At 37.3% G+C, this 27,280-nt stretch overlaps 1 protein-coding gene across 1 annotated transcript in view; it reads left to right on the top strand.

Moving 5' to 3' along the window:
* The window catches only part of CRISP1 (cysteine rich secretory protein 1), a 37,114-nt gene extending 11,735 nt beyond the window's left edge, over positions 1-25,379 (top strand). The window contains exons 4-8 of the mRNA XM_049092603.1: positions 8,173-8,263; positions 9,382-9,536; positions 12,487-12,584; positions 14,715-14,803; positions 25,252-25,379. Of these exons, the coding sequence (XP_048948560.1) occupies positions 8,173-8,263; positions 9,382-9,536; positions 12,487-12,584; positions 14,715-14,803; positions 25,252-25,379 (561 nt within the window). The remainder of the gene's footprint in view (positions 1-8,172; positions 8,264-9,381; positions 9,537-12,486; positions 12,585-14,714; positions 14,804-25,251) is intronic.
* The last annotated feature ends 1,901 nt before the right edge of the window (positions 25,380-27,280 follow it).

The following is a 27,280-nucleotide window of genomic DNA, read 5'->3' as shown; positions in this document are numbered from 1 at the left end:
CTGATGTATGTATTGCACTTACAGTTGACAGGTGCTCTTTTAGAATCCCCAGCAGTGCAATTGCTGGGTCATAGGGCAGGTCTATTTTTAACTCTTTGAGGAACCTCCACACAGTTTTCCAGAGTGGCTGCACCAGTTCACATTCCCACCAACAGTACAAGAGGGTTCCCCTTTCTCCACATCCTTTCCAACATTTGTGTTTCCTGTCTTGTTAATGTTCACCATTCTCACTGGTGTGAGGTGGTATCTCATTGTGGTTTTGATTTGTATTTCCCTGATGGCCAGTGATGCGGAGCATTTTCTCATGTGCATGTTGGCCATGTCTATGTCTTCCTCTGTGAGATTTCTCTTCATGTCTTTTGCCCATTTCATGATTGGATTGTTTGTTTCTTCGGTGTTGAGTTTAATACATTCTTTATAGATCTTGGATACTAGCCCTTCATCTGATATGTCATTTGCAAATATCTTTTCCAATTCTGTAGGTTGTCTTTTAGTTTTGTTGACTGTTTCTTTTGCTGTACAGAAGCTTTTGATCTTGATTAAGCTCCAATAATTCATTTTTGGTCTTGTTTCCCTTGCCTTCATAGATGTATCTTGCAAGACGTTGCTGTGGCCAAGATCAAAAAGGGTGTTGCCTGTGTTCTCCTCTAGGATTTTGATGGAATCTTGTCTCACATTTAGATCTTTCCCCCTTTTTGAGTTTATCTTTGTGTCTGGTGTAAGAGAATGGTCTAGTTTCATTCTTCTGCATGTGGATGTCCAATTTTCCCAGCACCATTTATTGAAGAGACTGTCCTTTTTCCAGTGGATAGTCTTCTCTGCTTTGTTGAATAATAGTTGACCATAGAGTTGAGGGCCCATTTCTGGATTCTCTATTCTGTTTTTGTGCCAGTACCACACTGTTTTGATACCACAGCTTTGTAGTAAGACTTGAAATCCAGCATGGTGATGCTCCCGGCTCTGGTTTTCTTCAATATTCCCCTGCTATTCAGGATCTTTTCTGATTCCACACAAATCTTAAGATGATTTGTTCCAACTCTCTGAAGAAAGTCCATGGTATTTTGATAGGGATTGCATTAAATGTATAAATTGCCTGGGTAGCATTGACATTTTCACAATATTAATTCTTCCAGTCCATGAACATGGAATGTTTTTGCATCTCTTTGTGTCTTCCTCAATTTCTTTCAGAAGTGATCTGTAGTTTTTGGGGTATAGATCCTTTACGTCTCTGGTTAGGTTTATTCCTAGGTATCTTATGCTTTTCGGTGCAATTATAAATGGGATTGATTCCTTAATTTCACTTTCTTCAGTTTCATTGTTAGTGTATAGAAATACCACTGATTTCTGGGCATTGATTTTGTATCCTGCCACACTGCCAAATTGTTGCATGAGTTCTAGCAATCTTGGGGTGGAGTCTTTTGGGTTTTCTATGTACAGTATCATGTCATCTGCAAGGAGGGAGAGTTTAACTTCTTCTTTGCCAACCTGAATGCCTTTTATTTCTTTTTGTTGCCTGATTGCTGAGGCTAGGACTTCTAGCACTATGTTGAATAGCAGTGGTGAGAGTGGACATCCCTGTCGTGTTCCTGATCTTAGGGGAAAGGCTCCCAGTGTTTCCCCATTGAGAATGATATTTGCTGTGGGCTTTTCGTAGATGGCTTTTAAGATGCTGAGGAATGTTCCCTCTATCCCTACACTCTGAAGAGTTTTGATCAGGAATGGATGCTGTATTTTGTCAAATGCTTTCTCTGCATCTATTGAGAGGATCGTATGGTTCTTGTTTTTTCTCTTGTTGATATGATCTATCACGTTGATTGTTTTATGAATGTTGAACCAGCCTTGCATCATGGGGATAAGCTCCACTTGGTCATGGTGAATAATCTTCTTAATGTATTGTTGGGTCCTATTGGCCAGGATCTTGTTTATATTTTTGCATCTGTGTTCATCAGGGATATTGGTCAGCAATTACTCCTTTTTGGTGGGGTCTTTGTCTGGTTTTGGAATTAAGGTGATACTGACATCATTAAACGAGTTTGGAAGTATTCCGTCCCTTTCCATTTTGGAACAGCTTTAGTAGAATATGTATTGTTTCTTCTTTAAACGTTTGATAGAATTCCCCTGGGATGCCATCTGGCCCTGGACTTTTGTGTATTGGGAGGTTTTTGATGACTGCTTCCATTTCCTCCCTGGTTATTGGCCTGTTCAGGTTTTCTCTTTATTCATTCCAGTTTTGGTAGTTTGTAGTTTTCCAGAAATGTATCCATTTCTTCTAGATTGCCTAATTTATAGGCGTATATCTGTTCATAATATGTTTTTAAAATCATTTGTATTTCTTTGGTATTGGTATGATCTCTCCTTTTTCATTCTTGATTTTATTAATTTGAGTATTTTCTCTTTTGTTTTTAATAAGGCTGGCTAATGGTTTATCTATCTTATTAATTCTTTCAAAGAACCAACTCCTGGTTTTGTTGATCTGTTCTACAGTTCTTCTGGTTTCTATTTCATTGAGTTCTGCTCGAATCTTTATGAACTCTCTTCTTCTGTTTGGTGTAGGTTTTATTTGCTTTTCTTTCTCCAGTTCCTTTAGGTGTGAGGTTAACTTGTGTATGTGAGTTCTCTAATTCTGTGAAGTTTTGAAGGATGCTTGTATTGCAATGTATTTCCCTCTTAGGACTGCTTTTGCTATATCCCAAAGATTTTGAACGGTTGTATCTTCATTCTCACAGTTTCCATGAATCTTTTTAATTCTTCTCTAATTTCTGGATTGACCCTTTCATCTTTTAGCAGGATGCTCTTTAACCTCCACGTGTTTGAGTTTCTTCCAAATTTCTTCATGTGATTGAGTTCAAGTTTCAAAGCATTGTGGTCTGAAAATATGCAGGAGACAATCCCAGTCTGTTGGTACTGGTTGAGACCTGATTTGTGACCCAGTATGTGGTCTATTCTGGAGGAAGTTCCATGTGCACTTGAGAAGAATGTGTATTCAGTTGAATTTGGAAGTAAAGTTCTGTAAATATCTGTGAAATCCATCTGGCCCAGTGTTTCATTTAAAGCCCTTATTTCTTTGGTAATGTTGTGCTTAGAAGATCTGTCATTCGTAGAAAGCACCATGTTGGAGTCTCCCAGTATTAGTGTATTATTATCTAACTAAGTCTTTACTTTGGTATTAATGGATTGATATACTTGGCAGCTTCCACATCAGGGGCATAAATATTTATTATTGTTAGGTCCTCTTGTTGGATAGATCCTTTAAGTATGATATAGTGTACCTCTTCATCTCTTACTACAGTCTTTGAGATAAACTTTAATTTTTCTGATATGAGGAAGGCTACCCCTGCTTTCTTTTGAGGACCATTTGAATGGTAAATGGTTCTCCAACCTTTCGTCTTCAGGCTGGAGGTGTCCTTAGGTCTAAAATGAGTTTCTTATAGACAGGAAATAGATGGGTCTTGCTTTTTTATCCACTCTGAAACCCTGTGCCTTTTAATGGGATTGTTTAGCCCCTTCATGTTCAGATTTACTATTGAAAGATATGAATTTAGGGTCACCATAATACCTATTCAGTCCTTGTTTTTGTAGATTATTTCTTTGGGTTTCCTCTTTCTTTTATAGGGTCACCCTTAATATTTCTTGCAGACATGGTTTGGTGGTCACATATTCTTTCAGTTTCTGTCTATACTGGAAGCTGTTTATCCCTCCTTCTATTCTGAATGAGAGCCTTGCTGGATAAACTATTCTTGGCTGCATGTTCTTCTCATTTAGGACCCTGAATATATCCTGCCAACCCTTTCTGGCCTGCCAGGTCTCTGTGGAGAGGTCTGCTGTTAATCTAATATTTGTCCCCATATAAGTTATGGATCTCTTGTCTCTTGCTGCTTTAAGGATCTTCTCTTTATCTTTGGAATTTGCAAGTTTCACTATTAAATGTTGACGTGTTGAACAGTTTTTATTGATTGTAGGTGGGTACCTCTCTATTTCCTGGATTTGAACCTGTTTCCCTCCCCAAATTAGGGAAGTTCTCAGCCATGATTTGTTCAAATATGTTTTCTGGCCCTCTGTCCCTCCTGCTGCTCTCTGGAACCCCAATTATACATAGATTTTTTCCTTCTCAAGCTGTCATTTATTTCCCTTAACCTTTCCTCATGGTCTTTTGTTTTTCTCTTTTTTCCTCATCTTCCTTCCTTGCCATCAACTTGTCTTCTATGTCACTCACTCTTTCTTTCTTCTCATTAACCCTCATCATTAGAACCTCCAGTTTGGATTGCATCTTGTTTAATTGACTTTTAATTTTGGCCTCATTAGATCTAAATTCTGCAGTCATGAAGTCTCTTGATTCCTTTATGCTTTTTTCCAGAGCCACCAGTTGCTTTATAATTGTGCTTCTGAATTGGCTTTCTGACATCGAATTGTAATCGAAATTCTGTGACTCTGTGGCAGAGAGTACTGCTTCTGATTCTTTTGTGGCGAATTTTTCTTTCTAGTCATTTTGCTCAGTGTAGAGTGGCTGTATGAGTGGGCTGAATTAAGAGTATCAACCACAACCTATGTAAATTTTACCCTAGATGATTCTGACAAGGTCAGGGACAAGAAATTGAAAAACAAAGATCAGAATGAAATAAAACACAAAGGCCACTAATGTGAATAACAAATTGTACAACAAAGTAGTAAAAAATAAAAGGCCAAGAATCCTAAAGAAGAAGAAAAAAGAAAAAATAAGAAAAGAAAAAGATAAAAGGAAAAAGAAGAAGAAGAAAATGGGAGGCACTGGGAGATGGTGATGACAAAGTTGTAGTGGAGGGGAATGTAGCTTACCTGTGGGGTCCTACAGGGTGATCCTCTTGGTTCTGAGTGTATTAAGTTCTGTATGTTAGAAGATGCTCAGTTGCAAATTTATATAAACCAGAAATACTTGTAGAAAGCCCCAACATTGACCACCAAAACCTAAATGAGATAAAAGAGGGGGACAGAATGGGACTGAAGAATCTTACAGAATGAACCAGCACCGTATACCACTTGGTTCTGGGTGCATACTGGTCATGTTTTAGAAGATATTAACTTCCACCGGTGTAGAACAAAATGAGGCAGAGAAAAAAAAAAAAAAACACAAAACAAAACAACAACAACGAAAACATATCTTGTATATCTCACAAAATTAAGTTGGGTATATTGAAGGACTCTAGAAGTGGAAAATATATCTAGGACCTGTAATCGTAGAAATATGAAAGTCAAAAAGGAAGAATCTTCAAAATGAAAAGCTGGTAAAATATTGTAGTAAGGTGGGAAAAGAAAAATTGGAAATTTATAGTCTGATATAAAAAGGAGTTGTACTGGAAAAAGGAAGAAAAAATAGGAGGAGTACCCTCTAGTTCTTTATACTGTAAATCCCTCGACTTCCCCTGGAGCTTTCCAGCACTGCTGGGTCCAGAACTTGCTCTTCCCCTGTCCTTCCTGCTGGTCTTCTGGGAGAGGGGCTGCTGTGCTGACTCTCAGGGGTGTGCAACTGGGGGAGCTGCGCCTCCCCCCCACTGGGTGCCAGGCTTAGTGGGAGCTGGTTACCCCATGAGGCCCCTGTTCCCTGGTGCCCGCCCCCCCCCCCCCCAGGGCACAGGGTGACACCAGGAGGAACAACCCCATGGCGGCGTCCAGCCCTCCAGCCCTGGAGTCAGCTCCGGCAGTAACTCCCGCAGCTCCCAGACCGCAGGGGCCTGGATGCTCCCGGGCGGGGGTGCTGACCTGCACAGCTCGGGGACCTCCGTGGCAGGAGCGTCCTCACCGTCCTGTGTCCTCCCCGCCTCCGCCTGTCCCGGGGGGACCACAGGATCCTGGGCTGTGTCCCCTGCGCCTTTGGTCCAGGGCCTGCGCCGCTGGCATCGCTTGCGGGGCTGCAGCTCCCGAAGGCAGCAAGGCGCAGCCCCCTCCGCCCGGAGCCCCCCCGACCCCCGGCTTCTCCTTGAGGCCCCACCAGGCGCTCCAGCCCTTTACCTCTCTGGGCCCCGGGGTGTGGGGCGCTGTCCCTGGGGCACCTCCTGTTAGTGACCCCGGGAGGCTGGGGGCCCCACCGCCCTCCTGCGGTCCTGCCCGGGTTCCCAGCTGAGCACCTTTCCCTCCGGGAAGAGTCCGGTGCGGATTGTTAAAGTTCCTGCTTCTCTGGGGCGGGCTCTCCTGTCCCGGGCTCTCCTGTCCCGGGCTCTCCTGTCCCGGGCTCTCCTGTCCTGGGCTCTCCTGTCCCAGGGACATTTAGATCTTTCATCCATTTTGAGTTTATCTTTGTGTCTACTGTAAGAGAATTGTCCAGGTTCATTCCTCTGCATGTGGCTGTCCAATTTCCCAGCACCATTTATTGAAGAGACTGTCCTTTTTCCAGTGGATAGTCTTTCCTGCTTTGTCAAATATTAGTTGACCATAAAGTTGAGGGTCCACTTCTGGATTCTTTATTCTGTTCCATTGATCTATGTGTCTGCTTTTGTGCCAGTACCACAATGTCTTGATGATCACCGCTTTGTAGTAAAACTTGAAATCCAGCATGGTGATGCCCCTGGCTCTGGTTTTCTTTTTCAATATTCCCCTAGCTATTCAGGGTCTTTTCTGATTCCACCAAAATCTTAAGATTTTGTTCCAACTCTGAAGAAAGTCCATGGTATTTTTATAGGGATTGCATTAAATGTGTAAATTGCCTGGGTAGCATTGACATTTTCACAATATTAATTCTTCCAGTCCATGAACATGGAATGTTTTTGCATCTCTTTGTGTCTTCCTCAATTTCTTTCAGAAGTGATCTGTAGTTTTTGGGGTATAGATCCTTTACGTCTCTGGTTAGGTTTATTCCTAGGTATCTTATGCTTTTGGGTGCAATTGTAAATGGGATTGATTCCTTAATTTCACTTTCTTCAGTTTCATTGTTAGTGTATAGAAATGCCACTGATTTCTGGGCGTTGATTTTGTATCCTGCCACATTGCCAAATTGCTGTATAAGTTCTAGCAATCTTGGGGTGGAGTCTTTTGGGTTTTCTACGTACAGTATCATGTCATCTACAAAGAGGGAGAATTTGACTTCTCCTTTGCCAATTTGAATGCCTTTTCTTTTTGTTGCCTGATTGCTGAGGCTAGGACTTTAGTACTATGTGTAAAAAAAAAAAAAAAAAAAAGTGTCATCCAAACTTATTCTAAAGAGTAAATGAATGATTTGTGTCAAAGTCTGTAGTGAAAAAACAAAGTCTACAACTTTTATTGGTGATGTGTTGTATGCAGATAATGGGACAGTCTTTTAAGTGGATGTACAAAATGTGTAGATTATAAAGTGTTAGGGAGAACATTTGTCAGTCCCAAAACTAGTGAGAAACACTTTCTGCCTTTCAACTTACTTGGGGATACACCTGACAAAATGCTTCAACTCAGCACAACTGACACACATTAAGAGTTAAGAGCACATATTATGAAGACAGAATAACCTAGATTCTCATTCTTCTGGGGGTTCTTATTGGTTGCGTTATCCTGAGAAATAGTGCAACATCTCTCTGCCTCAGTTTCCCCATTTGCAAATGGAGCTAATAATAATACTTGCCTTGTAGAGTTGCTGTGAGTCAAAATAAGAAAAATATACATACAGAATTGGTAACAAATGTTGGCATATGGTTTGAGCTACTATTTATTATTATTACTTATAATTTTATATGGAGATATGTGACACAATACATAGCCATTGTCTATTTATTGAGCACATAGTATAAGATTTGTCATATCACAGTTGCAGTTCATGAATTATTACATTAAAACTTTAGAACAAACCATTAGGCATGAATGATGGGTCACATTTCACAAATAAGAAGAGGTTCAAAAAGATTAAATAAAACTACTAATAAATAATGGAATGGATTTCCAACCCTGATCTGTTTTACTGAAAGCATTTACTTAAGCTCTTTCACACTTCTGAGAATGTATATATGAATGTTATTATCAGATTTTGATTCTGATTTTGTAAATTCAAAGGTTAACATAGTGAGTTAAAGGTTTTATCTTCCCCTTCCAATCAGGACATTTAATATAATTATTTAAATTGTTAGCTTATAAAATAGAGGATATTGCTAGCCATGGATTTTTAGAAAGAACAAACTAGAATACTGTAATGAAAATGCTGATAAGACCAAGTGCTTCTATTTTACTCTTCCACTGTAGAATTGGAGTGAAGAAGCTGCACAAAATGCCAGAGTGTTGTCAAAGCAGTGTGAATTAAGAGAGAGCAGCTCACTTAAGAGGCGAATTACAAGTAGGTATATGTCTACATGACTCACCTCCATACTCAAAAGTCCTTAAGGATTATTAAGTAACCTGGCAAGGGTAAGTTAAGTCATTCAGTCTATGACATGGCCCCATAAATAGCAGTGGATTGTGGCCCACTGAGCTCCTTTCTTGTTAATTTTTAAATTTGGGTATTCAAGTTTCAAATTCCAGATTCTGGTGGTCAGAAACAAGAATCAAAGCTCTCAATATTACAGAATAGTTGAGTAATACAATGATAACTGGTGGACAACTGGATAACTAGAAGCTTTCCACTCTACATAGTTATTTCAGCTACACACAATATCACCCTAGGGTTATCTTTGGCTCTGAAATACTAATACAGTTGAAAGGTGACTTCTATTCAACTCTACTGAGCTGTACATGAGAACAAAGGTGATCAAAAATGTCTCTATCTCATGGTATATATATTAGGTGGATCACTGTTAGTTTCCAGTAAAGCTATTAGTACCTCCTACACAAGGAGACATTATTAACGCTTATGAGATCCTTATTACAAAATATTTTTAAAATATTAATGAAACTTCCATATTTATAGGTTATTGGACATCTTTGCCCAATGTTGTTGACCCATGAATAAGCAGTGTGAGTTTTTCCTGCCCCAGAGAAAGGTAGATCATTCCTGAATACCATTTTTTATCAAGAACCCACATCACAAGTGGATGGCTAAATGAACAAATGTTTATTTCAAGGTCTTTGCATAATGAATACTTCTGTGTAGCTGTTTTCAAGTCACGGGTCCTGTTACAGCCCATAGGCTACTTGGATAGGTTTCATCCTCCTCAACAGCTTGGAAGTGGCAGACACTGAAATGTTGACCTGATTTCCAAGTTTGCACATCATCTCTTGCTGTCAACTTCTTACCAAATTTAAGTATCAAAAATTCACTCATCAATGAGAAAGATGAATGCCAGCAGAGACACAGCTGAGTTTGCTTTCTTTTATAAGACATTGCTAAAAAAAAAAAAAAAAAGACATTGCTTGGATGACCAACGAAATATTTGTAAAATGAAAATGAACAAAATATCCTTGTAATATATTTCTAAGTTTCTTTGAGTATGATCCAGACTTTTTTCTCCCTTTCAGATACTTTTTGTGGAGAAAACATGCATATGACAACTTATCCTATCTCATGGTCAAATGTAATTAAAATCTGGTACAATGAATCTAAATATTTCAAGTATGGGGAATGGACACCAATGGACAGTGACATTGAGCATTATACTCAGCATTATACTCAGGTAACCTGCATACTTGCAAATATACACATTGTTTAAGTGGCTATAAGTATGCATGGGAAATAGGTAGCTGAGAAAATCATTCTACCCACTTATCACAAACTTACACTTGACCCACTGAGTTTCTGTTATAATTTGGAACACAAGAAAATGTGATTCCCTCAATAGATGACTTGGAAAAGCTGCTTAACTGTTTAGTCTTTTTTATAAATTTGGACTTTGGGGAGTTAACGAAATCATAAAACATCAATGTCACTTATAAATTGCATTTAAATCTTTGTAAAGAATGAAAACAATAGTACCTTATAATACAGAGAATCCTCTACATTTTTTATTTGTTATTATGGTAAGATTATATGTATATATGCATAAAAGATATACACAAATTATTTTAATGTACATATCTATCACTATATAACACATAATAATTATTTATATATGCATAGATGAATATACTTTATAAAATTTGCCATTTTAATCATTTTAAAATTATGTAGCATTAATGTTCAGTAGCACTAACTACATTCAAATTGTTATGCAGCAATCACCACCACATATCTTCAGATCTTTTCACCTTCCCAAACTAAAACTCTCTACCCATTAGACAATGACTTCTCATCCACCCCACTGCTCTGGCAATCATCATTCTATTGTCTGTGTCTATGAATTTGATTACTCTAGATACTTCATATTACTGGAATCATACAATTTTTGTCCTTCTGTGTCTGCCTTATTTCACTTAGCATTATATCCTCATTTGATGTTCATCCATGTTTCACATATGTCAAAATTTTATTCCTTTTTAAGGCTGAGTAATATTCCACTGTATATGTATGCCACTTGTTTACCTATTCATCCACTGATGGATATTTAGGTTGTTTCCACCTTTTGACTGTTGATAATAATGCTGTTATGAACATTGGTGTGCAAATATCTGTTCAAATCCTGCTTTCAATTTTATGAGTATACACCAGAAGTAGAATTGCTAGATCATATGGTAATTCTGTTTAATTATTTGATGAATGGGCATACTGTCTTTCACAACAACTGTATTATTTAACATCTCCAACAGCAATGAAATTTCTGATTTCTTCACATCCATGCTGTATTGGTCTGCTTGGACTTCCATAACAGAATACCACAGGCTGGGTGGATCAAACAACAGAAATTTATTTTCTCACAGTTCTGGAGCCTGGAAGTCTGTGAACTTCTGCAGCATAGTTTTGTGTTTTTCTCTTCCTGTCTTCTTTTCACTATGTCCTTTCATGAAACTTTATTTCCTTTCCTCTGTGCATGCTTGCAGAGAGAGAGAAAGAGTAAGAGCATGAGTGCCAGCACTCTGGTGCCTTTTCTTATAAGGACAAGAATCCTATCATATCATGGTCCCACTCATGATTTCATTTAACCTAAATTACTTCCATAGAGGTTCCATCTCCAATTAGAGTTGCTGGTTTGTATCAAGTTATTTGGATTTTTGTTGTTGAGTTGTAAAAGGTCTCTATATATTCTAGGTATCTATGCTTTAGCAGGCATATGATTTGCAAACATTAATTCCTAGTACATAGACTGCATATTCACTCTAATGATAGTATCCTATGAAGCAGAAAGGTTTTAAATTTTGATAAAGTCCAATTTATCAATGTATTTTTGTCTTTTCTGTCTACTTTTGGCATCATATGCAAGAAATGACTGCCAAATTCAATATCATGAAGTGTTTTCCTTATGTTTACTTCTAAGAGTTTTTTATGGTTTCAGCTCTTACACTTAGGTGTTTGATCCATTTTGAGGTTTTTTTTTTTTTCTTATATGGTGGAAGGTAAGATCTAACTTCATTTATCTTCATGTTAACATCTAGTTTTTCCAACGTATTTGTGGTAAGACTGTCCTGTTCACAGTGGATTGTCTTAGCACCCTTGTTGAAAGTCTTTTGACCATATTTATGAAAATTTATTTCTGGGCTCTAGTTTATTTCCTAGATTTATGTTTATTGTCCAGTACCACTGTTTTAATTACTATAGTTTTGTCTTAAGGCTATTAGAAAGCATACAACGTCCAGCTTTGTTCTGCTTTATTTTTTTTTTTTGTTCTGCTTTTTCAAGACTATTTGCCTAGTTAAAAATCATAGACTTAAACATTTATGGACATCAATGCAAATGTTCTAAATAAAAGACTAGCAAATAGCATTCTTATTGTACAAAAAGATACATTCTAGGAATCCAAGAATGTTATAAAATTTCTATTCATATAATTTAAATATCAAACAGTGGATAAAAATAAAATGATCATCCAAAGAGATAAAAATCTGACAAATTTGTAACTTCAATCCTACTGTTTACTTCTTTTAGATAATGGTGGACTAACCCCACTATTTACAACCAGACCATTTGTTCCATCACATTAAGATGGTAACTTAATATTTCTGCTTCTAAACACCTAAAAAATTTATTATTCAATTTCCACAATACATCTAGGATGTAGAAGATAGTATTATTTTATTCCATTTTACAAATTAGAAAAAAAGAAATTTCAAAACATAAAGTAAATCGGTGAGTACCATACAACCAGTAAGTGATAGAGATAGAATTTGAACCTGAGTTCTTTAGCCTCGATGGCCAACTCTTAACTCTATACCATGCCTATTCTCTGATTGAGTAAAGTTCCTCCCATGCTTTGATTCTTATATAATCACCAAGCAGCATTCATCATGTTACCTGATTTTTCATATAGATTTGATAACAGAATCAACCAGGATCAAGGACAGCCAATATGTGTACATATATGTGTGTGTTATCCAGACACATGGAAATCTTTGTTTCTAGGACTTCCTAATAAGCCATGTTTAAGGCATCCTAAAAACAAGCATGTTTATTTTCAACCCCGGATAACAATATTCATATTGTAATCATTTAGCAAAAGTCAAATTATTAATTAAATATTCTCTTTATCATTACAGGTTGTTTGGGCCACTTCTTATCTCATTGGCTGCGGAATATCATCATGCCCCAAAAGAAAGTTGACTCAGTATCTCTATATTTGTCACTATTGTCATGAGTATGTATTATGCAGCTTGGTTTTTCACAAAGCCTTTAGAAATACATCTTTCTTCATAACTCAGTTTCTCAATCCATATAAAAGAAAACTCAAATAAATATTTCACTTCAGTTAAGCAGAACTTTAGAGATAAATGTCATTTAGCCAATACCTAAAATCATTACACGCACACACAAATTTTTGTTATATTTTTTAAATAAATTTATATTTCATTAATAGAATGTCTAAATTCAAAGTTATTGCCAGTAGTCTTGCTTTGTGCTATTAGTCAGCATAAGCAAAGAAACAAGGATATTTATTTCAACAATTCAAGAGTATATTTAGAATGCTAGAGCAGAAATACTGTGGAGTATTAAGACTAAGCAAACAGAAAAATTGAAGTGTTCTTGTATTTAGCTTTTTAGTCTAATTATTGGTATATGTCTTTTCCTTAGACATTAAATTTACATGTTATCAAGATATGAGTAACAACTTCTAGAAGAGATCATCTGATTGTTTCAGTGAAGGGCAAGTGGACTCTTTTACCCTATCAACTGTGGTTATATAATAAGATCAATTTCAGATAAAGGTGATTGCAGAAGCCCACAAGAGCACACTGTGTGATCCATTAGTAATGATGAGAAATTAGAGATTGTTCAGAGCTGGATATAGTCCCATAATAATTCAGTACAAATGCCTGTTTAAATATACTCTGCTAAGGAAAGTTAATGAATAGTCTTCATGTGTGTCCTTCAGCTATCTGTACTTAAAGAGCTCAATATGCAAATTTTTCATAATAATATGAGCTCCAAACATGACATTTAACTACTATCCCCCATGTGTGTTGCAAAACAAAAGATAGTCAATATGAATCAGTTAAAATTATTTATCTGTTAATATGCTACATATTTATACATTAAATGAAGTCTGTAGTATTAGAATAGATTCAATAGATATATTTATATAATACTTCTAGATATTTTCTGATCTTATCATTTCTTGATTTTAGTAGTTAGTATTTTTTATTATTTTATCTATATAATTAGTACTGAAGACAGTAAGATCTCTTTGCATCCACAACACATCAGTTGTACTAAATCCTGGTGGTGGTCTCTGGTGAACTGACAATTACACAAAAGTAAAACATACATGGAGCTGTGATAGGAGAATTTTCTACAGCAAAGATAAGGTTAAGTGTCTGACAAAATCCCTTAATGAATTAACTAATATATTTATTTTATAGAGTGAAACTTTGGGCACCTGGCTGGCTCAGTTGTAGAGCATGTGGCTCTTGATCTCAGATTCATGAGTTCAAGCCCCACATTGGACATAAAACTCACTCCAAAAAGAAAAAAATAATAATAATAAAGAAGGGAAAAAATAAAGTGAAATACTAAGAATTCAGATATCAAATGGAAAAATATCAACTAGAATACCGTTTTAACCAAAACATTTACCTTATTTTTCAAGCATATTAAGTAAGAATAAGCTATAATCCATATTGTTTTCTTAGCTATCTGCAGGTAAGACTGTCATCTCTGAATTTCATATTAGCTTAGAACTAGAAATTCTCATCTACTCTCTCCCCCTCAACTCTACCACTTTAGATTTAGCCATACTGAGGGTTTTTCATCTTTTATAATGCTCCATGTGTTTCTGAATGAGAGTAACATATATCATTTCTCATGATATCATACAAAATGAAATAGAACATCTCCAAGTTGACTCACTTAAAATTTTCTTAGCATGCCCTTTTACATGACTGCCTACCAAGTTCCTATGGGAATAAATAAAGAAAAATGGGTATAAATAAAGAAAAATGACCAATTATTAACAAGCTCTTCTGCTTGTTAAAACCTGACTGTTCATAGGTACCAATCCTGTTAAAACTTAACTCTCTGAATAGGGTAAATTCTTTCAAAACATTTTCAAAACCCACTATTGCCTGTTATACATTCAAAAAAGATAAATTGCCATCATTGCAAGTCTAGAAATCTTAAAGCTATCTTAAAGATTATCATCATTATCTAGAAGTGGTTTTCAAAAATTGTTTTTAAAGTTGATTAGAAATAGTAAGTAAAATTTTATATTCATTGTCCAAGTATCAATTTTATTATATCACTTTTTCCTATATTTTTTTTTTATTTTAAGGGGAAATGATCCTGCCAAAAGGAATGAACCTTATAACGCAGGAAGTCCATGTGGAGACTGCCCAAATGACTGTGAAAATAAACTTTGTAGTAAGTTTTACATTCAATTTGCTTAATATTGACCATTGACCCAGGAGCCATGTATCCTTCAAATTAAGCAATTGAAAATATTTCACTTTTCTATAACTTTTTCTGATTCATCACACAGGAAAGGTCAACATTATTTCTTACCTCGCCTCTCTGAATTATCAAGAAGGTGATTGATTAAATCTATTGGAATGGATATTAGAATGTTTAGGCCAAAACTCAGCTTACCACCACCACCACCCAAAGTTTAATGACACTCATAGGAAAAAACTGGATAAGATGTTAATATAAGCATACATTTTACTCTGCTCTATTAAAAAGTTTCTGGGCTCTCTATTGCAGCCCTGAAATTAGAAATATTGTTTTCAGGATATCAGTGTTTTCAGCTTACTTGCTGCTCCATAACTCCCCTACCTTCCTAACCACTTTTTAGGGCATATAATTTATTACTGAGTGACCCTTATTCTTCTATGTTCCTACTGACAAATCGGAAGATATTGGCTGATGGTCACACTGTCCCCTTACAGCATTTCCTTTTATTTCTTAAATAAATCTAACTACAATGTAGTATTACTCAAATGAATTCCAATTACATGTTCATTCTACTAGATCGTGAAAGTTCCTTTTCAGAGCTTCCTGAAAACATAATTCCTAATCCCTGAGTATAAATTTAATAAAATAATTTTCAATAAGTTTGTAGAGAAATAACTAACCCAGGAAAAATACCCTTTAACTTCAGACTTGGAAAGCCAGAAGACTTATTTTCCTACACCTGACCAAGTCACTCTGATTATTCTTAAAGTAAAGAAAATAGATTTTCTTTCTCAAATTACCTCTCTCTAGATAAATAGATAGATATGTAGATGCATGGATAAATAGATATTTTTCTTTTTAAATCTCCTTTATTCTTTTGCTTTCTTTTCTTTCTCTTACTTTCAACTTCACTTTTTGCACCCCATTTCTGAAAAGAACTGTAGCTGGAGAAAAATAAAATATCTACTAACTATCTATGCTGGGTTAATGGGGTAGGTTTTTAAAATCCAAGATACAAAAGCAATGTCTATAGTGGTATAAAAAATGTAATAGAAGTAAAATCAGAATAGGAAAGAGAAAGTATTACTCAAGAAGATTAAATCTGTGACATAAAAATGCATATCTTAAACTTTTTGCCCATATCTATAAATGCATGAGAAGAGAAATATTTTTAAAATTCTCCGATTTGTTCACACTGGAATGGAGACAATGCTAAAAGCATAAGACCTAAATGTGCAGACATAAGCAGCTTAGTGTAATTCAAATAAATTTCATAAAAACAAAATTTATATTATAAAATAGGGGAACTATACATAAATATAATTACATGTAAATTATAAATTTATAATAAATTTTATAAATAAATTTTAAATTTATATATAAATTACATATAAATTAATAAATTATATATAAATATAATTATATATAAATATCATTAAAGATAAATGACATAGAAAAATCTTTAGCTTAGTCACACTTATAAGAAGAAGGAGTGGAAGAGGAAGAGGAAGAGGAAGAAGGAGAAGAAGAAGAAAAAAAAGAAGAAGAAGAAGAGAGGAAAAGGACTCATTAAAAAGAAGACATTAGGGGGAGGAGCAAGATGGCGGAAGAGCAGGGTCCCCAAATCACCTGTCTCCACCAAACTACCTAGAAAACCTTCAAATTATCCTGAAAATCTATGAATTCGGCCTGAGATTTAAAGAGAGACCAGCTGGAATGCTACAGTGAGAAGAGTTCGCGCTTCTATCAAGGTAGGAAGACGGGGAAAAAGAAGTAAAGAAACAAAGGCCTCCAAGGGGGAGGGGCCCGCGAGGAGCCGGGCTGAGGCCGGAGCGAGTGTCCCCAGGACAGGAGAGCCCCGTCCCGGAGGAGCAGGAGCTGCACCGACCTTCCCGGGGGAAAGGGGCTCGCAGGGGGTTGGAGCAGGACCCAGGAGGGCGGGGATGCCCTGGGGCTCCCGGGGACAGTAACAGACACCTGCGCCCCGGGGAGTGCGCCGAGCTCCCTAAGGGCTGCAGCGCGCACGGGGGACCCGGCGGGACCCGGAGCAGCTGAAGGGGCTCGGGCGGAGGCTCCGCGGAGGGGGCTGCGCGGCCCCGGGAGCAGCTCGGAGGGGCTCGGGCAGAGGAAGAGGCTCCGTGCAGAGGGGGCTGCGCGGTTCCAGGAGCAGCTCGGAGGGGCTCGGGCGGCGGCTCCGCGGAGGGGGCTGCGCGGCCCGGGAGCGCGAATCCAACAGCGCAGGCTCCGGAGCACAGGGCGCCGGGACACAGCCCAGGATCCCGCCTCCCCCGGGACAGGCAGAGGCCGGGAGGGCCCAGGACAGCGAGGACGCTCCTGCCCCAGCTGAGCAGATCAGCGGCCCCGCCCGGAGCCTCCAGGCCCTGCAGACGGAGTTCCTGCCGGAGCTGATCCAGGGCTCCAGAGCTGCCCCGCCACTGGGGCTGTTCCTCCTGCGGCCTCACGGGGTAAACAACCCCCACTGAGCCCTGCACCAGGCAGGGGCACAGCAGCTCCCCCAACTGCTAACACCTGAAAATCAGCACAGCAGGCCCCTCCCCCAGAACACCAGCTAGACGGACAACTTCCAGGAGAAGCCAAGGGACTTAACACAGAATCAGAAGATACTCCCCGGTGGTTCTTTTTTTGTTTGTTTTTGTTTTTGTTTTTGTTTTGTTTTGCTTTTTGATTTGTTTTGCTTTTTGATTTGTTTCCTTCCCCCACCCTCTTTTTTTCTCCTTTTTCTTTCTCTTTTTCTTTTTTTTTTTTTCGTTTTTTTTTCTTTTTCTTCCCTTTTTTTTTCTCTTTCTCTTTTCTTTCCTTCTTTCTCTCCTCTCTTTTTCTCTTTTTCCCAATACAACTTGCTTTTGGCCACTCTGCACTGAGCAAAATGACTAGAAGGAAAACCTCACCTCAAAAGAAAGAATCAGAAACAGTCCTCTCTCCCACAGAGTTACAAAATCTGGATTACAATTCAATGTCAGAAAGCCAATTCAGAAGCACTATTATACAGCTACTGGTGGCTCTAGAAAAAAGTATAAAGGACTCAAGAGACTTCATGACTGCAGAATTTAGAGCTAATCAGGCAGAAATTAAAAATCAATTGAATGAGATGCAATCCAAACTAGAAGTCCTAACGACGAGGGTTAACGAGGTGGAAGAACGAGTGAGTGACCTAGAAGACAAGTTGATAGCAAAGAGGGAAACTGAGGAAAAAAGAGACAAACAATTAAAAGACCATGAAGATAGATTAAGGGAAATAAACGACAGCCTGAGGAAGAAAAACCTACGTTTAATTGGGGTTCCCGAGGGCGCCGAAAGGGACAGAGGGCCAGAATATGTATTTGAACAAATTCTAGCTGAAAACTTTCCTAATCTGGGAAGGGAAACAGGCATTCAGATCCAGGAAATAGAGAGATCCCCCCCTAAAATCAATAAAAACCGTTCAACACCTCGACATTTAATTGTGAAGCTTGCAAATTCCAAAGATAAGGAGAAGATCCTTAAAGCAGCAAGAGACAAGAAATCCCTGACTTTTATGGGGAGGAGTATTAGGGTAACAGCAGACCTCTCCACAGAGACCTGGCAGGCCAGAAAGGGCTGGCAGGATATATTCAGGGTCCTAAATGAGAAGAACATGCAACCAAGAATACTTTATCCAGCAAGGCTCTCATTCAAAATGGAAGGAGAGATAAAGAGCTTCCAAGACAGGCAGCAACTAAAAGAATATGTGACCTCCAAACCAGCTCTGCAAGAAATTTTAAGGGGGACTCTTAAAATTCCCCTTTAAGAAGAAGTTCAGTGGAACAGTCCACAAAAACAAGGACTGAATAGATATCATGATGACACTAAACTCATATCTCTCAATAGTAACTCTGAATGTGAACGGGCTTAATGACCCCATCAAAAGGCGCAGGGTTTCAGACTGGATAAAAAAGCAGGACCCATCTATTTGCTGTCTACAAGAGACTCATTTTAGACAGAAGGACACCTACAGCCTGAAAATAAAAGGTTGGAGAACCATTTACCATTCGAATGGTCCTCAAAAGAAAGCAGGGGTAGCCATCCTTATATCAGATAAACTAAAATTTACCCCAAAGACTGTAGTGAGAGATGAAGAGGGACACTATATCATACTTAAAGGATCTATTCAACAAGAGGACTTAACAATCCTCAATATATATGCTCCGAATGTGGGAGCTGCCAAATATATAAATCAATTATTAACCAAAGTGAAGAAATACTTAGATAATAATACACTTATACTTGGTGACTTCAATCTAGCTCTTTCTATACTCGATAGGTCTTCTCAGCAAAACATCTCCAAAGAAACGAGAGCTTTAAATGATACACTGGACCAGATGGATTTCACAGATATCTACAGAACTTTACATCCAAACTCAACTGAATACACATTCTTCTCAAGCGCACATGGAACTTTCTCCAGAATAGACCACATATTGGGTCACAAATCGGGTCTGAACCGATACCAAAAGATTGGGATTGTCCCCTGCATATTCTCGGACCATAATGCCTTGAAATTAGAACTAAATCACAACAAGAAGTTTGGAAGGACCTCAAACACATGGAGGTTAAGGACCATCCTGCTAAAAGATAAAAGGGTCAACCAGGAAATTAAGGAAGAATTAAAAAGATTCATGGAAACTAATGAGAATGAAGATACAACCGTTCAAAATCTTTGGGATGCAGCAAAAGCAGTCCTAAGGGGGAAATACATCACAATACAAGCATCCATTCAAAAACTGGAAAGAACTCAAATACAAAAGCTAACCTTACACATAAAGGAGCTAGAGAAAAAACAGCAAATAGATCCTACACCCAAGAGAAGAAGGGAGTTAATAAAGATTCGAGCAGAACTCAACGAAATCGAGACCAGAAGAACTGTGGAACAGATCAACAGAACCAGGAGTTGGTTCTTTGAAAGAATTAATAAGATAGATAAACCATTAGCCAGCCTTATTAAAAAGAAGAGAGAGAAGACTCAAATTAATAAAATCATGAATGAGAAAGGAGAGATCACTACCAACACCAAGGAAATACAAATGATTTTAAAAACATATTATGAACAGCTATACGCCAATAAATTAGGCAATCTAGAAGAAATGGACGCATTCCTGGAAAGCCACAAACTACCAAAACTGGAACAGGAAGAAATAGAAAACCTGAACAGGCCAATAACCAGGGAGGAAATTGAAGCAGTCATCAAAAACCTCCCAAGACACAAGAGTCCAGGGCCAGATGGCTTCCCAGGAGAATTTTATCAAACGTTTAAAGAAGAAATCATACCTATTCTCCTAAAGCTGTTTGGAAAGATAGAAAGAGATGGAGTACTTCCAAATTCGTTCTATGAAGCCAGCATCACCTTAATTCCAAAGCCAGACAAAGACCCCGCCAAAAAGGAGAATTACAGACCAATATCCCTGATGAACATGGATGCAAAAATTCTCAACAAGATACTGGCCAATAGGATCCAACAATACATTAAGAAAATTATTCACCATGACCAAGTAAGATTTATCCCTGGGACACAAGGCTGGTTCAACACCCGTAAAACAATCAATGTGATTCATCATATCAGCAAGAGAAAAACCAAGAACCATATGATCCTCTCATTGGATGCAGAGAAAGCATTTGACAAAATACAGCATCCATTCCTGATCAAAATTCTTCAGAGTGTAGGGATAGAGGGAACATTCCTCGACATCTTAAAAGCCATCTATGAAAAGCCCACAGCAAATATCATTCTCAATGGGGAAGCACTGGGAGCCTTTCCCCTAAGATCAGGAACAAGACAGGGATGTCCACTCTCACCACTGCTATTCAACATAGTACTGGAAGTCCTAGCCTCAGCAATCAGACAACAAAAAGACATTAAAGGCATTCAAATTGGCAAAGAAGAAGTCAAACTCTCCCTCTTCGCCGATGACATGATACTCTACATAGAAAACCCAAAAGTTTCCACCCCAAGATTGCTAGAACTCATACAGCAATTCGGTAGCGTGGCAGGATACAAAATCAATGCCCAGAAGTCAGTGGCATTTCTATACACTAACAATGAGACTGAAGAAAGAGAAATTAAGGAGTCAATCCCATTTACAATTGCACCGAAAAGCATAAGATACCTAGGAATAAACCTCACCAAAGATGTAAAGGATCTATACCCTCAAAACTATAGAACACTTCTGAAAGAAATTGAGGAAGACACAAAGAGATGGAAAAATATTCCATGCTCATGGATTGGCAGAATTAATATTGTGAAAATGTCAATGTTACCCAGGGCAATATACACGTTTAATGCAATCCCTATCAAAATACCATGGACTTTCTTCAGAGAGTTAGAACAAATTATTTTAAGATTTGTGTGGAATCAGAAAAGACCCCGAATAGCCAGGGGAATTTTAAAAAAGAAAACCATATCTGGGGGCATCACAATGCCAGATTTCAGGTTGTACTACAAAGCTGTGGTAATCAAGACAGTGTGGTCCTGGCACAAAAACAGACACATAGATCAGTGGAACAGAATAGAGAATCCAGAAGTGGACCCTGAACTTTATGGGCAACTAATATTCGATAAAGGAGGAAAGACTATCCATTGGAAGAAAGACAGTCTCTTCAATAAATGGTGCTGGGAAAATTGGACATCCACATGCAGAAGAATGAAACTAGATCACTCTCTTTCACCATACACAAAGATAAACTCAAAATGGATGAAAGATCTAAATGTGAGACAAGATTCCATCAAAATCCTAGAGAAGAACACAGGCAACACCCTTTTTGAACTCGGCCATAGTAACTTCTTGCAAGATACATCCACGAAGGCAAAAGAAACAAAAGCAAAAATGAACTATTGGGACTTCATCAAGATAAGAAGCTTTTGCACAGCAAAGGATACAGTCAACAAAACTAAAAGACAACCTACAGAATGGGAGAAGATATTTGCAAATGACGTATCAGATAAAGGGCTAGTGTCCAAGATCTATAAAGAACTTATTAAACTCAACAGCAAAGAAACAAACAATCCAATCATGAAATGGGCAAAAAACATGAACAGAAATCTCACAGAGGAAGACATAGACATGGCCAACATGCATATGAGAAAATGCTCTGCATCACTTGCCATCAGGGAAATACAAATCAAAACTACAATGAGATACCACCTCACACCAGTGAGAATGGGGAAAATTAACAAGGCAGGAAACAACAAATGTTGGAGAGGATGCGGAGAAAAGGGAACCCTCTTACACTGTTGGTGGGAATGTGAACTGGTGCAGCCACTCTGGAAAACTGTGTGGAGGTTCCTCAAACAGTTAAAAATAGACCTGCCCTACGACCCAGCAATTGCACTGTTGGGGATTTACCCCAAAGATACAAATGCAATGAAACGCCGGGACACCTGCACCCCGATGTTTCTAGCAGCAATGGCCACGATAGCCAAACTGTGGAAGGAGCCTCGGTGTCCAACGAAAGATGAATGGATAAAGAAGATGTGGTTTATGTATACAATGGAATATTACTCAGCTATTAGAAATGACAAATACCCACCATTTGCTTCAACGTGGATGGAACTGGAGGGTATTATGCTGAGTGAAGTAAGTCAGTCGGAGAAGGACAAACATTATATGTTCTCATTCATTTGGGGAATATAAATAATAGTGAAAGGGAAAATAAGGGAAGGGAGAAGAAATGTGTGGGAAATATCAGAAAGGGAGACAGAACGTAAAGACTGCTAACTCTGGGAAACGAACTAGGGGCGGTAGAAGGGGAGGAGGGCGGGGGGTGGGAGTGAATGGGTGACGGGCACTGGGTGTTATTCTGTATGTTAGTAAATTGAACACCAATAAAAAAAAATGAAAGAAAAAAAAAAAAAAGAAGACATTACAACTGATACATGCAAACAAAAAGGGGCATAGGAGTATGCTATGAACAATTGTATGGCAACAAATTGAACAACTAATTGGAAGAAATACACTAAAGTTAAAAATAGACAACTTACAAAGACTAAACTATGAAGAAATAAACATAAAACCCACCAAGATTGAATCATGAATAAATGGGAAATCTGAACAGACTAAGTACTCGTAAGGATATTGAATCAATAATCAAAATCCTCCCAACTACGAAAAGCCCAGGACCAGATGGCTTCACCAGTGAATCTACCAAACATTTAAAGAAGAATTAATACTAATAGTTTTAAAACTCCTCCAAAAAATAGGAAAGAGAGGAACACTTCCAAACTCATTTCATGAGGCCAACATTACCCTGATACTAATGTCAGACAATTACACTGCAATAAAAATTAATTACAGGCCAATATATCTGATGAACATAGATGCAAAACTCTCAATAAAATTTAGCAAACCAACTGCACCAGTACATTGAAAAGATCATACACCACAATCAAGTGGAATTTATTCTAAGGATGCAAGACTGGCTCAACATCCACAAATCAGACAATGTGAAGAATAAAAATCATATAGTTATCTTAATAGATACAGAAAAGCATTTGACAAAATTTGACGTTCTTTCATGATAAAAGCTCTCAAATTTGGCACACAAGGAACTTACCTTAACATTGTAAAGGTCAGATATGAGAAGACCACAACAAACACCATATTCATGATGAAAAGTGAAAAGATTTCTAAGGGCCTGGACAAGACAAGAATGCCTACCCTTCCCATTTTAATTCAACATAGTTTTGGAAGTCCTAACCAGAGGAATTAGGCAAGAAAAAGAAATACAAGTAACTAAAATCAGAAAGGAAGAACTAAAAGAGACTCTACTTGCAGATGACATGATAGTACATATAGAATACCGTAAAAACTCCACCAGAAAATTATTGGAATTAATAACTGAATTCAGTAAAATTCCAGGATATAGAATCAATATACACAAATGATTTTTATGTGAACTACCAACAGACTATCAGAAAAATATTTTTTTTAAAAATCCTAGTTGTAATTGCATCAAAAATAAAAAATATATCTAAGAATAAATTTCACCAAGGCAATGAAAGATCTACATACTGAAAATTATAAGATATGGGTGAAAAATAAGAAGATACAAATAAATGGAAATATATTCCATGCTCATGGATTGGAAGAATTAATATTTTTTTAATGTCCATACTACCCAAAGCTATCTACAGATTCAGTGCAATCACTACCAAACTTCGAATGGCATTTTTGATAGAACTAGAATAAATACTCCTAAAATTTGTATGGAACAACAAAAGACCCCAACTAGCCAAAGAAATCTTGAGAAAGAAGAATAAAGCTAGTGATATCACACTTCCTGATTTCAAACTGTATTACAAAGCTACATATAGTCATCAAAATAGTATGGTATTAGCATAAAAACAGACACATATATTAATGGAAAAGAATGGAGAGCCCAGGAATAAACCAATGCATATATGGTCAATTAATTTATAACAAAGAAGCCAAATAAATACAAAGGGAAAAGACAGTCTCTTCAATAAAAATGAGACCACATCTAACTAAAAAGCTTCTGTACAGCAAAGGAAACCATCAACAAAATTAAATGACATCCCATTGAATGGGAGAAAATATTTGCAAATCATATGTCTGATAAGATGTTAATCTCCAAAATATATAAAGAACATATAAAGCCTAATAAAAAAATCCAATTAGAAAATTGGAAGAACTAAACTGATATTTTTCCAAAGAAGACATCCATACAGCCAACAGTTAGATGAAAACGTGCTTAATATCATTGATCATCAGGGAAGTGCAGGGATATACCACATATTCGTTAGAATAGCTATCGTCAAAAAAGAGATAAGTGGGGGTGTGGGGGTGATGAAAAGGAAATCCTTGTGCAATGCTGATGGGAATGTAAATGGGTACAGTCACTATAGGAAGCCATTTGAAGCCTCCTCAAAAATTAAAAATATAACAGTCATATGATCCAGCAATTCTACTTCTGGATATCTATCTGAAGAAAATAAAAACATTAACTCAAAGAGATATTTAAACCTCTGTGCTCAGTGCAGCATTACTTACAATAGTTTAGGCATGGAAACACAGTCCATTGGCAGATGAGTGGATAAAGAAAATATGATATACATGTATATGATATATATACTATGTAAACTGCTCAGCAATAAGACAAATGGAAATCTTATCATTTATGACATAATGGATGGATCTTGAAGGCATTATTCTAAGTGAAATAAGTCAGATATAGAAAGACAAACACCACATGATCTCACTTATATGTGGCTAAAAAAGAAAAAAAACCTCACAGATACAGAAAACAGATTGCTAGTTTTCAGAAGCACAGGGGGATAATTCCTTTTATGTCTTTAAGGAGATTATCTCTTTCTTCAGCAATGGTGAATTTTTGAGATAATATTTTGAAAACATGTTTTTTCCTTCCAGCTAACCCCTGCCTCTACTATGATGAATACAGTAACTGTCAGATACAAAAACGTAGTTTCGGATGCAGCCCACAGTCAGTTCAACAATTCTGCAAAGCTAGTTGTCTCTGTGACAAGAAGATAAAGTAATCTTTGTTATTTGCAACTATAATGTGCTTTTGGGAAAATGTCTATTGGATTACATCTTTTACCTTACTTTGCTTCAGTAGTTTCTGCTAAGTTTCATTTGGTTTCAATTATACTTGAGATCCTAAATTTTACTAATCATATATGGGCATCAATAGATTTACATCAATACCACCCACTCCTATCCTGACACTTCCTGAAACACTATTTTATTTATTTTTTTTATTTTATTTTTAAAAGATTATTTTTATTTTTATAATAATTTATTTTTTATTGGTGTTCAACTTACCAACATACAGAATAACACCCAGTGCTCATCCCATCAAGTGCCCCCCTCAGTGCCCGTCACCCATTCACCCCCACCCCCCGCCCTCCTCCCCTTCCACCATCCCTAGTTCATTTCCCAGAGTTAGGAGTCTTCATGTTCTGTCTCCCTTTCTGATATTTCCCACACACTTCTTCTCCCTTCCCTTATATTCCCTTTCACTATTATTTATGTTCCCCAAATGAATGAGAACATATAATGTTTGTCCTTCTCCGATTGACTTACTTCACTCAGCGTAATACCCTCCAGTACCATTTGCTTCAACTATTTTAAACTTCCTTACTCCAGAAGTGAAATGTCCAGTTCAACACCTGCCTCATGTTAAAATCATGTGATTTGTAGCTCTCAGGTTGACAAAATTCAACTGATGGTATAAATGGCCATCTTGGCAAAGACCTCTGGAAGAGGAGGATCTATTTGTCCCTGTTAACACCTTCTCCTACTTTCCTGTGTCTCCAATCCCCATGATGTTTGTCTTACCAGCCTGGCTAATATGCAGTGTAATTTTTTATTTCATAACTTTACTTCTATTTTAAACTGATCATTAAAATAATCCACAAAGCAAACAAAAAGTCAAGTCTTATTACTTGCAAGTCTTATTATTTGCTTAATTGGAGGTGTTTAAATGCCTTATTATTTCATCAGTATGTCTATATATATACATTTGTGAAGTGGGAGGAAAATTGTGTTCCTTAATTTAACAAAATGTGTTTTCAGCACTGATAACATACAAAATGTAACATATATGTAGAGGATATTGTCTCCTTTATTTCAAGTGAAGATTTAAATATCAGTGAATCTGAACATAAAAGAGAGGACAATATAATTCTGACATCAGAAAAATACAAAGAAAACATCAGGAAGTAATGAAGGAATGAATTCATCTAAGTGGTAAAGTAGAAAGGTAGGAGAGATCATACGATAGATTAAGTGCACAGTGAAACTGTACATTGCAAAGGAGAAAAGGGAGCTGAGCTCTTCCAGGAACAATGCACAGGACATAGTAATAAGCTGATAGAATTAGCAGCAGTTAATTAAAGTAACAGGACTAGAACTGAAAAGACAAACACAACAGCCAGGCAGAGGTTGTTGTTGTTGTTGTTTGTTTAAGGAAAAAAAAACTCAATGCATAGGGTTAGGATATGATAAAATAGAACCACTCATTAAGACCAGAATTTATGTCTTACTACAACCGTGCTAAACATGGGTGTATCACCTAAATATGAGTATCATGCTAACATTAACAGAGGTAATATTTAGAGATCTTTTTTAAAGATATGTGAACTGTAAACTATATAATCCATATTGCAGGTAATTTGCCCAATCAGATAATCAGACTCTGGTAAAGATTAGCATGCATAATGTTTACTGGGGGAAGATCTCCAGTTTTATATCTCCTTGTGGAGGTAGTGAGAGAAGCAGGATTGGAGAAGATGAGTTAGGATGGAGTCAGAGACCTAACAGCCCCCACAACAAGATACACAAAAATATATATTGCTTGCCATTTACAGTTTCCACATCAACCTGTCTTGAATGCGGATTTTCCCAAGGAAAGGATTGCTTATGGTAAGTCCAATTT

Source organism: Canis lupus, chromosome 12 (genome assembly GCF_003254725.2).
Source record: "Canis lupus dingo isolate Sandy chromosome 12, ASM325472v2, whole genome shotgun sequence".
Classification (NCBI taxonomy): Eukaryota; Metazoa; Chordata; class Mammalia; order Carnivora; family Canidae; genus Canis; species Canis lupus.
This window is presented reverse-complemented; position numbering and strand designations above follow the sequence as displayed.